This window comes from Drosophila mojavensis, unplaced genomic scaffold (assembly GCF_018153725.1).
Source record: "Drosophila mojavensis isolate 15081-1352.22 unplaced genomic scaffold, ASM1815372v1 contig_231, whole genome shotgun sequence".
NCBI classification, from domain to species: Eukaryota; Metazoa; Arthropoda; class Insecta; order Diptera; family Drosophilidae; genus Drosophila; species Drosophila mojavensis.
Window position 1 is genome coordinate 7,172,258 of NW_025318772.1, and position 10,541 is coordinate 7,182,798.

A 10,541-nucleotide genomic window follows, 5' to 3' on the forward strand; every position below is an offset into this window, starting at 1 on the left:
TTCAACGTGACATGCACTCAGAAATTACTATTTATAAACACTTTTCATTCACTTCAAAGTGTCCATATGACACGGATATAAATAGGTATACGCCCGCCATCGAACTTGACGACCTGTCAACGCCTCAAATTAGAAATTAGAATTTTTAGCATTCAGTATTTAGTATTTGTTTTGATAGGCCTTCGCCCGACATCACAATTGGCAATGCAATTTGCAAAAGCAACATAGAACAATACGATGCGATGCAATCATGAAATTGACAGCTCCCACACGTTAGCGATACAAATCTATTATGGCAATAAATCACAAACTGTTTTGTCAATAACTTTAAACAATTGCCAGGCGACGGACGCGGCATAAACTAAGCGAATGCAATTGGCAAAGTGTTTGCCCCGTGGGCAACTTAATAGATCTAGCCTAACCGTGAACTTTAAATGGCAATTGATGTGAGCAGAGCAAATCAATAAAGCAATTTATGTGATTAAATTGCAATGGAAAGGCAAAGAAGGTCTAGAGGAAATATAAACTCAGCTAAGCCCATTTAGCATTGCGTTCTGAATGATAGATACTTTATACACATATTGTCTATGTAGACTGATGACAATTTTAAGAATTCAATATACTCTTCTTCTATTTTTATGAGTTCTATGAATTTGCCTTTTCTTTTAATGCAACATCTTAATTTCTAAATGAAAACTTGTTCATTGCCGACACCTGAGTTCTACTAGACAGTAATGTGAAAAATTGTTTCAGCTTATCCCAACCTACATTTGATAAACTGTTCGTTCTCTAAGCACATTAGCTTTGGCAACACTTTCCACCAAGCCCTAACGTTTCCTCGATTCATCGAGCCGAAGCCACGACTCGAGCCCAGAAGCTGTCGAAGCATAAAAAACAAAACGAGAGAGAGAGAGAGAGAGAGATAGAGAGAAGAACTTAATCATATTTGCGGCACAGAGCGCGAACAGAACTGGGCAAGTGAACAGAGCTAAATGAGTGAATGAATAGCTGCAGCGGAATAAGTGTGTATGAGTGCTGGTGTAAATACTCACGAGTGCTCGTGAGTGTATTGGTGAATGGCTGTGTGAGCGTCTACGGCTGGCTGATTTGCATGCTTTGCTCGCTTTGGCGGCAAACCTGATCAAATTTTCATAACAAACTGGAAAACTGGGCTCGAATTAAAGGCCAGGCGCTGCTAGCTAACGTGAACAGCGATTGTTTTCGTTGTTGTTGTTTTTCTCTCTAATTTTTCAATGGGAAAATTGTGAAAATTCGATTGGAAACAAAAGACTAGCCAGCTAGGGGTCATGGCCACCAGTGACAGCTGGAGACTTGAGTATTTTTTTTTTTTAATTAATAATGCCTGAACCTCACCTGTAGAAGGTGTATCCCCTTTTTATTGCCCGACAGCTGACCACAACAACAGCGAAAAATATGACATGGATAATGGCCATTTGCTGATGTCAGCTTTGTGATAAAAGTTGTGTGAAAGTGTTTGACGGACTTGGACGGCAAGACGGCAGCCAATTGACGCCTTCACTTGTCCCAATGCTAAGGCGATCAAAATGTGATTAATAATGAATGAAAAAGCACACACACATATAAATATATGAATAGATATATATTCACAGCGTCACGTGAAAGGCAAAAGAAATCGAATAGGCATCTAAAGGCCTTCAAAAATTGAACTCTATGTAATGAGCGACTGAGCGATAAGCAATTTTTTGCGGTTTCATTTGGCGGCTCATAAAAAAAGCATAAAAGAAATGAAAAAATAAAATGTGTTGAGGCAACTATCAATATGAACAGCTAAAAGTTTATCCAATTGCTTGCTCTTTTATTGCATTAGAATTTGTTGTGTATATCAATTACGCTTGCGCACACTTTTGCCTTTTGTTGACATTTAGGGAAGAGGTACTCAAATTTCGGGTACCCTCAACGCTTCTGTCGGTGTACGAGAAGCCATTCGATCTTCAAGTGCTTCGCGGTCCTATAATGCCCATCGGGAATTGGGACAGTGCGGAGTGAAATGAAGTCCTGCAGCGTGCAGGGATATTTGAATGACAAGCTGGTGTTGAATACTCGATATCTGACTTTCTTATATCGAACATATGTTAGGCGTTATCTTCATTTAGTCTTAAAATTAAAAAAAATACTTTTTATCAATACTTTTACCAATATACACATATCTCAGATAGCGTTCATTCCATATGTCCCGTTTTAAACCTTTTTCTTTATCTTTCTATATATATCTATTGCTATCAAATTCTTCTTTCATTTCATCATCTCCGTTTCTATCGATCTATATATGAATCTACATACATAAATGTCTGTCTATTTTACTTTTTCCATTTTACTCTCTATTTCTCTTTTTATTTTCTCAATATTTCGTGCCTCCTTCTATCCGTTCTGCTCATACCTTTTCTTCGCTCTTTCTTTTCATCAGTTCCTCTGTCATGCATCACTCTCTTTCTCTATAGAAATCTTTCTCATCTCATTTCTTGCTCATGTTTCTGTCTATATGATTCTATCTCCATCTATATCTCCTTATTCATTCTCGATTCTTTCGTCGATATTTTTCCCATTTTCCGTATCTCTCTATCCTGTTCTTTCATTCTTTTCTACCTATCTTTCCTTCTCTATCTCTTTTACTATATATCTCCATCTTTATCTATTCATGCCTTATTTTAGCTATAAATATATCTATATGTTTATATTTTACTCTCGCTCTCTCTCTCTCTCTCTCGCTCTCTCTCTCTCGCTCTCTCTCTCTCTCTCTCTCTCTCTCGCTCGTCTAATCTATTACCATTTCTAAGCTTTTTCAAATTCATCGCATAAAAATAGCAACAACTATTTCTTGAACACCCTTAGCTTGGCTCCAAATCGATAGTTCAAAGCATTCTACGAGTCTCTGATTTGTTTATCGTCGAGCATTTTAATTGATCTCTGTATTAAAAACCAGTTCGAACGCGTGTTCTCTGATCAATAATTAGCCAATTCATTAACGCTCTAAGCTGCTAAGCTGCAGATCGAAGACTTTGGAAAACAAAAGGAATTCCAAATTGGAATTGTTAATTACAATTGTGTCAGCAGCTATTTCTAAATTTGGGTTTTTCTTTATTGTGAAGGCTTTCAATTATCTTATCAATAGACAAAACCTTCCGACCATGCAGCGTTAAACGAAAGGAAAGCAAAAAGTTTTGGCATGAAAAATAAGTTTTTCACTTTATTTAAACAGAGGAAAACGGAATTGAGTTGCGTTGAGTTTATATCTGTGTTTGTGTCTTTGTCCTCGATGTCGTTGTTGCCACACAGCTGAAAGTGGCAAGGAAAGCTACTTAGCTTCACGCTCTATGCCCGTCCGCCTGTCTGTCCATCTATCTCTCCGACTGTCAGCAACTCCAACGGACTGCAACAACAACAACTTACGCTGCACAGAGTTCAAGAAAACGTCCGCATCGCATCGCATCGCGGTTTAAATGCTGTTACTAAATAAAAAATATATACTATATAGTAGCATATATATAGTGTATGAAGTATCATGGTCTCTTGTACTCGCGCGCTTAGTTATTGTTATCAGACGTGACGAGTTGTTGTCCTGAGTCGCAGCATGCATAATGCAGTCGCTTGTCTGCTTCTTGTCATTCAGTTGCCACACTCGGCAGCAGTTGCAATTGTTGTCGCTGTCGCTGTTGCTGTTGCTGTTGCGCGAGTTCATCAACCGATGTATCGTCTAGGCAATTAAATACAAATTATGTGGAGATAGAGATTTATTTTATTTTATCTCTGCTCATTTGCATTTAAAGTTGTAAGCTCTCTTTCTATACCCTGGGAATTTGGAAATCGAAGTATTTATGTATGTAGTAAATTTTATGGCGGAGGTATGGTCGAACCAATAAAGTATTTATATTCTTGATCAGAATTCTTAGATGAGTAGATCTATGAATGCGTGTCTCTCCATACTTTCCTTTTCCTAACTGTACTTCGTCTGTCTACTCCTCCTTTACTCTGTCTATCTATGTCTCTGTCTTACCACCCTTTCCTTTGCCTATCTGTGTATATGTCGGTCTATCCATCCCTTCGTGTGTCCTGTGTCTGTATGCGTAAAAGCTTACATTTCTAAGCCTTATAGAGTTTATTTAACATTTTTTACCTATTCCCACATTCATAGGCGATAAAAAATAAAAATTAAAGACAAAACATATTGGTATAAAAAGAAATAATAAAAAAAGAAACATATATCTTATCTTTATTTATTCGAGCATATATTTCAAAGCGAAAGTCAGCAAAATCTTTATATAAATCACATGATGAACATGATAACATGTAATATACTATTTGACTACCTTTACCTATTCCCATACGAAAGATGAATTGTAATAATTTGCTAGAACTGTCTATATATAGATATATATATATGTATTAATACACTTAACTATCGTTCATCTCAAGTTTGATTATCAGTTTTCCTTTGCTTAGTATTTGTTGCCATAATTTAATGCTTTCAAGTGGCTCAAGCACATTGCATTATCTGAAGAGCATTTTAAATTTCAATTTAAATATCTATAGTATTTACAGGAGTAGATAATGTAGTATATACAGTGTATTACATACAGCTTGGTAGCTTTCCGGCTCAATTTCAAACTTTGAATTGAAATTTTCATAAAGGGAATAAATGATGTCATATTCTATAAATTCCCTTTGCTCTCAATTGAAATTGCTCCACTTTCTGACATTTATTGTTATTGTATTTCAATGTCTTTTATCTTTGGCTTTGTTGCGCTTTTGCCAAAACCCATTTCCTCCGACTTGTGCTTGGATTCCCAGTTGGCAGCTTGGAGGTCGGAGCTTAGAGCTGGGAGTTGCCCTCTTCCGATTGTTTCAGTTTCAGTTCTTTGCTTGCACATTTGACTGCAGTTTGCTTATCGGCTCAGGGTTCTCATCTTTTTGCTCTATATTTTTCTCGTTTTTCCTTGAATTCATTTCTTTTTGTATTGTTTTCTTTTTTTTTTTGCCCTGGATTTACATTTGTTGCGTTCTTCTGCTGTTTTACGCTAATGGCAGCCGTGAATGACATTTATGTTGATGGTCTAGTTTTTTGTGTTTCGCAGCTCTTCAGTGTAAACACACATACACACGCAGTCCCACTCATACTCACACACACACAACTTGGGCTGTTTACATATGGAAAAGCCTTTGTACAAGAATAATTGTAGGTTGAAGTGTGAGACAACTTTATGCAAAATGCAATTGACAAGCGAGCAAGAAAAGTTTATGAACAAAATACACAACTTTTTTCAATTAAAATTTATAAAAAATAAATAAAAACATTATAGATACGTAAATATCTTGGAGTATAGCTCTTTAATGCTATTTACGAAGAATAACAAGTAAGAAACCTCTAGTCGAGACTGCTCGACTACGAAATCCCTTGAAATCCCAGGCTCTTAGACTGCATAACAGAAGCTGAATGATATGACACTCGATGGATGGTATATTTATTAGACTATCAGATCGTGATTATAACATTGAATATATAACTACATAATTGTCATTATATTATATAGATATGGTATGCTATTTATGTACATACATATGTATGTATGTACATCTATCCTATTTATATAGAGTTAGTACCGACTTTCAGACTTTAATTATCAACTTTAATTTTATGTAAAGCACTTCAACTTCAGATCAGATTACAACGGTAAAAAAGTTAAACAACAATTAACAATTACATGCAGTGCATTTAAAAAAACTTACCTTTAAATGGAAGTTTAAATTGAATAATACAATTGCTAGTGTTTCGATAGGAGAAACATAAAATTTTAAACAGGATTAAATTGTTTTAACAAACCGATTTAAAATTAGGGAATGGACCGAAACTGAAAAACGCGTAAAAATAGAGATAGAAATGGAAAGCAGCCGGCGAAAAGAGGACAGACAACGGAGCTGACTGGCGACTGAGTTTTACGGTTAATTTAACAAATGGGCGAATATACGTATACGATCATCCGACTATGCGTCTGTGTGTGTGTGCATGTGCTTATGTTTGTTTGTGTATGTGCTAGCAGGATGCGCGTAGAGAAGCAGACTTCGACAGCTGAGCGGCGGCCGAGTGTGTAACAAATGAATCATTTGGCTTGCGCCTGTGTTGATGAAAGATATAAAGATAAAACAAAATGCGGCCGCATATACACCCACGCAAATACACACACAGACAGACACACACGCACACAAATGCGCAACACGATTTTACATATTATTTATATATATATATGCGTTTATTTAGAATTCCAGACACGCGGTTCAATAGTAAAATATTTTATTCTTTATGCAGTCACGGCGAAGCTCTTGGCGTTGCGCTGCGATGGCGCTCGTTTCACGGCGGCGACAAATTCTGCTTTGCAGGCGGCAGCGGCAGCGGCGGCGGAGACGGCGACGGCGACAGCGGCAGCGGCACACGCGTTGGTCTTTTTACTGTTGGTCAGCAGCAGCAGAAGACTGAGGCGACCAAAATATTTCGATGCACTCGCATAAGCACACTCAGACACGACATAGTTGTGGCTGCATTCATTGCATTATATAACCGAGCATGTGCATTTTATTTAGATCTAATTAGATTTTTCACTTCTGCTCCGCTTCACTTACACTTGTTTTGGTTAAAAAACTAGCGTTAAAAACGCGTCTGTTACACTCAATGCTTTTTTTTCGACTGCACTTGCGTTGTTTGTGGTGTGACCAACAGTGCCAATCGCTTAAATGCCAATATTTTTCTAATGAAAATACTAAGCTGAGCTATCGATAAATCGATACCAAACATTTTCGATATCAATATCAAAATACCCAACTAAGTATCGATAATAATGGCCAATTTATTCAAAAATCAGGAAGTATTGATTGATTGTTTAAAGTAAAAGTTATGGCGAACAAATGCGTTCCTTTATTGTTGTTATAATTATAAAGAAGCTGTTGCATTCGATACAATTCATTTCCTGATTCATAACTGTTATTGTTTTGGTAGTTTTTAAAGACGATAAGCACACACATATGCATATGGATAGTATTTTACCAAACACATGTATATTTGTCTCGCTCTTATTGAAAACAGCTGCAGTTCGTAAGAAAATTGGATTAAGTGTAGACAATCCAACAAAATTAAAAATAAATAAAAATCAAATACTTGTTACAAATGACAAATGTATACGATAATACGAGACCATATTGGTCCGATGAAGTGATTACTTTCGTTATCACAACAATTCGCAATACACCCTATATGTGGGACAAGACGCACAAAGATTATAGCATCCGTTATTTGAAACACAACTTCTGGAAAAACCTGAGATGGACGCTGGAAAAAAGATATAAGTTTCGTGCCTACACAAACGAGTTGGCTCGGAAATGGCTAAATCTAGCTTCGTACTACCGTCTGCAGCAAAAGGCCATTTTCGATGCAAATGCGCGAGGAGCACAGCCTGAGGAAATAAAGCGCCTGGAAGGGTGGAAGTTCTTCCAGCAGCTAAAATTTCTGCCTTTCGTGGTTTACGATAAGAACAGTGTGGATGTAAGTGTATTTGAAATTTAATGTTATTGTATTTAATTTAAAATGTTATAAAATGAAACGGTAGGCGGAAAATCTATATGATAGCGCCAACACAGAGGACTCGGATAATGTCAGTTCTGGCGTGGTTGAGGAAAGTCAAATTAATGTCGATTCTAGAAGTCCTACACAGTCAACCAACGATCACATTTCACAATGCTGCAGTTCCAAAGAAAATACGCCAAAGCAAGTTGGAATTGAGGAGCTAAATGTGCCAATGGAGGATAATGATGCCGAAGTTGAAGAGACAACACCTATAACCATTGAGCCCGTAATAGATGATGTACAAAGCACGCCAAGTTTTCATTATGGCATGGCAGTTGCACAAGATGTTTTTGAACTGGACGAAAATTTAAAAATCGACGCAAAAATGGAAATTATGCAAGTAATTGCTAAATACCAAAAAAAGCAGCTACATCGTACAGTTATGAGTCTAGCCGGCAACTAAGCTAAATATTCAAGTATTTAAAGTAACAGTGTAAAAATTACTTGTATTTTAAATTTGTAAGCTTAAACCACTAACCAGAGAACACATAGACTAGACATCTAGAACAAATTTTTTCACCGGCGAAAAAATGCGCTGAGGAGACTACACAACTTCGTATTTGCTCGGCTCAGTCTCTTGAGGCTCAAGCATTGAAAATAAGGCAAGACAAAATCAGTGTGCTGCGAGCGCTGCCACGAAATGCACGCATTACCAAATGAAGCACGGCTATGCGCTCTTTTTCCCTTGCTCACTCTCTCCCTCTCTTTATGCTCTCTCTCTATGGTCTCTCGAATGGCAGCAGCGCACAAAAATTGAAAATTGTTCGCGACGATCTGAGCTCGTTCCTTTTGAGTGAAGGGTATACCGAAATTTGTAAAGCGTTCGCCACGTTCATGCAAACAAAATGTAAGCGTTTCGATGGTTATTCGAGGGAAGGGTATGAAAGCGTTGATACGCATAAACAATATGATTTCGCGACGGGCAAGTACACACACACTTGTAGTCCCTTGCTTCATGTATGAGCATTTGTGACCTGCGTGCGTTACTCTTGCTGCTTGTAGCAATTTTAAAGCCCAGCATTTGCATTTGGTCGGTCTTATGGACTGTCATAACCACTTTACACAGATGTACTATGTATGAACATACATACATACATACATATGTACATAAGTACATTTTATATATTATTATTGCTAATCATGTTTATAAATGTGTCTATATATAATTAAAATTATTTTATACACATTTTTAACCGAAAAAATTATCGTAAAACACTACTAACTTTATTAAATGCTTTGCAATATATGAAATACACATGTCATATTATACTCAAGCTTTACTCATTATGCATTATCATTGCATTAAGTCATAATGGCCCATTTGATAGTCACCCTACGATTCAAATCATACAAAATTTACAAAATAATAATTCCAGAGACAATTAGCTTGCCATCCCATACAAGCATACACATACACAAATGTATGTATGCATGTGCTCACTTCACAAGGCAGACCAACGGCAAATTTTGGGCTTTACAATTTGCACAGCCTGTTCTGCACAGAAAGAATACATTTTCGCGACGAGCATGCACACACACATTTACATGGGCATCAATACTTACAAACCCTGCCGCAGGTAGCAAGAATAGAGTTGCTTACACAAGCACACAAATGATAGCGAGGGACTGACAATGTGTGTGTGCATGGTCGTCGCCTAAGCATTTTTTATGTGTGCAACTTTTGGGCTGATAATAGACGAAAATACTGAGAAAGAATTGAGTTTTGCGACGCACGCACAGAAAAGCACATACACGTAGCAAGGATGTAAATGTGTGTGTGCATGCTCGTCGCGAAAATGTATTCTTTCTGTGCAGAACAGGCTGTGCAAATTGTAAAGCCCAAAATTTGCCGTTGGTCTGCCTTGTGAAGTGAGCACATGCATACATACATTTGTGTATGTGTATGCTTGTATGGGATGGCAAGCTAATTGTCTCTGGAATTATTATTTTGTAAATTTTGTATGATTTGAATCGTAGGGTGACTATCAAATGGGCCATTATGACTTAATGCAATGATAATGCATAATGAGTAAAGCTTGAGTATAATATGACATGTGTATTTCATATATTGCAAAGCATTTAATAAAGTTAGTAGTGTTTTACGATAATTTTTTCGGTTAAAAATGTGTATAAAATAATTTTAATTATATATAGACACATTTATAAACATGATTAGCAATAATAATATATAAATGTACTTATGTACATATGTATGTATGTATGTATGTTCATACATAGTACATCTGTGTAAAGTGGTTATGACAGTCCATAAGACCGACCAAATGCAAATGCTGGGCTTTAAAATTGCTACAAGCAGCAAGAGTAACGCACGCAGGTCACAAATGCTCATACATGAAGCAAGGGACTACAAGTGTGTGTGTACTTGCCCGTCGCGAAATCATATTGTTTATGCGTATCAACGCTTTCATACCCTTCCCTCGAATAACCATCGAAACGCTTACATTTTGTTTGCATGAACGTGGCGAACGCTTTACAAATTTCGGTATACCCTTCACTCAAAAGGAACGAGCTCAGATCGTCGCGAACAATTTTCAATTTTTGTGCGCTGCTGCCATTCGAGAGACCATAGAGAGAGAGCATAAAGAGAGGGAGAGAGTGAGCAAGGGAAAAAGAGCGCATAGCCGTGCTTCATTTGGTAATGCGTGCATTTCGTGGCAGCGCTCGCAGCACACTGATTTTGTCTTGCCTTATTTTCAATGCTTGAGCCTCAAGAGACTGAGCCGAGCAAATACGAAGTTGTGTAGTCTCCTCAGCGCATTTTTTCGCCGGTGAAAAAATTTGTTCTAGATGTCTAGTCTATGTGTTCTCTGGTTAGTGTTAGTGCTTAAACATAAAAACATCACCCAACCAAGTCACCCTGTGTTTTGGTATT

The 10,541-nt window shown here is 37.3% G+C and overlaps 2 protein-coding genes across 10 annotated transcripts in view; one reads left to right on the top strand and one right to left on the bottom strand.

Annotated features, from left to right (window-relative positions):
• LOC6575228 (F-actin-monooxygenase Mical) overlaps window positions 1-6,754 on the bottom strand; it is a 50,981-nt gene extending 44,227 nt beyond the window's left edge. For all 8 annotated transcript variants that reach the window (XR_006356854.1, XM_044007954.1, XM_044007952.1 and 5 more), the window contains exons 1-2: window positions 6,652-6,754; window positions 5,764-5,885 (exon numbers count right to left, since the gene is read on the bottom strand). The gene's annotated coding sequence lies outside the window, so the exon portion shown is untranslated. The remainder of the gene's footprint in view (window positions 1-5,763; window positions 5,886-6,651) is intronic.
• Window positions 6,755-7,084: 330 nt separating this feature from the next.
• LOC116804902 lies at window positions 7,085-10,520 on the top strand. 2 transcript variants are annotated; one of them, XR_006356855.1, is made up of 3 exons: window positions 7,085-7,567; window positions 7,632-8,111; window positions 10,492-10,520. XR_006356855.1 is itself a non-coding variant. In XM_032733871.2 (2 exons), exons 1-2 carry the CDS (start codon window positions 7,193-7,195, stop codon window positions 8,049-8,051), a joined length of 795 nt encoding a protein of 264 aa, XP_032589762.1. In that variant the 5' UTR covers window positions 7,085-7,192; the 3' UTR covers window positions 8,052-8,133. The 2 variants fall into 2 exon arrangements, 1 of the variants encoding a protein (XP_032589762.1); XM_032733871.2 differs by lacking the exon at window positions 10,492-10,520 and having other exon boundaries at window positions 7,632-8,133.
• Window positions 10,521-10,541: the final 21 nt, after the last annotated feature.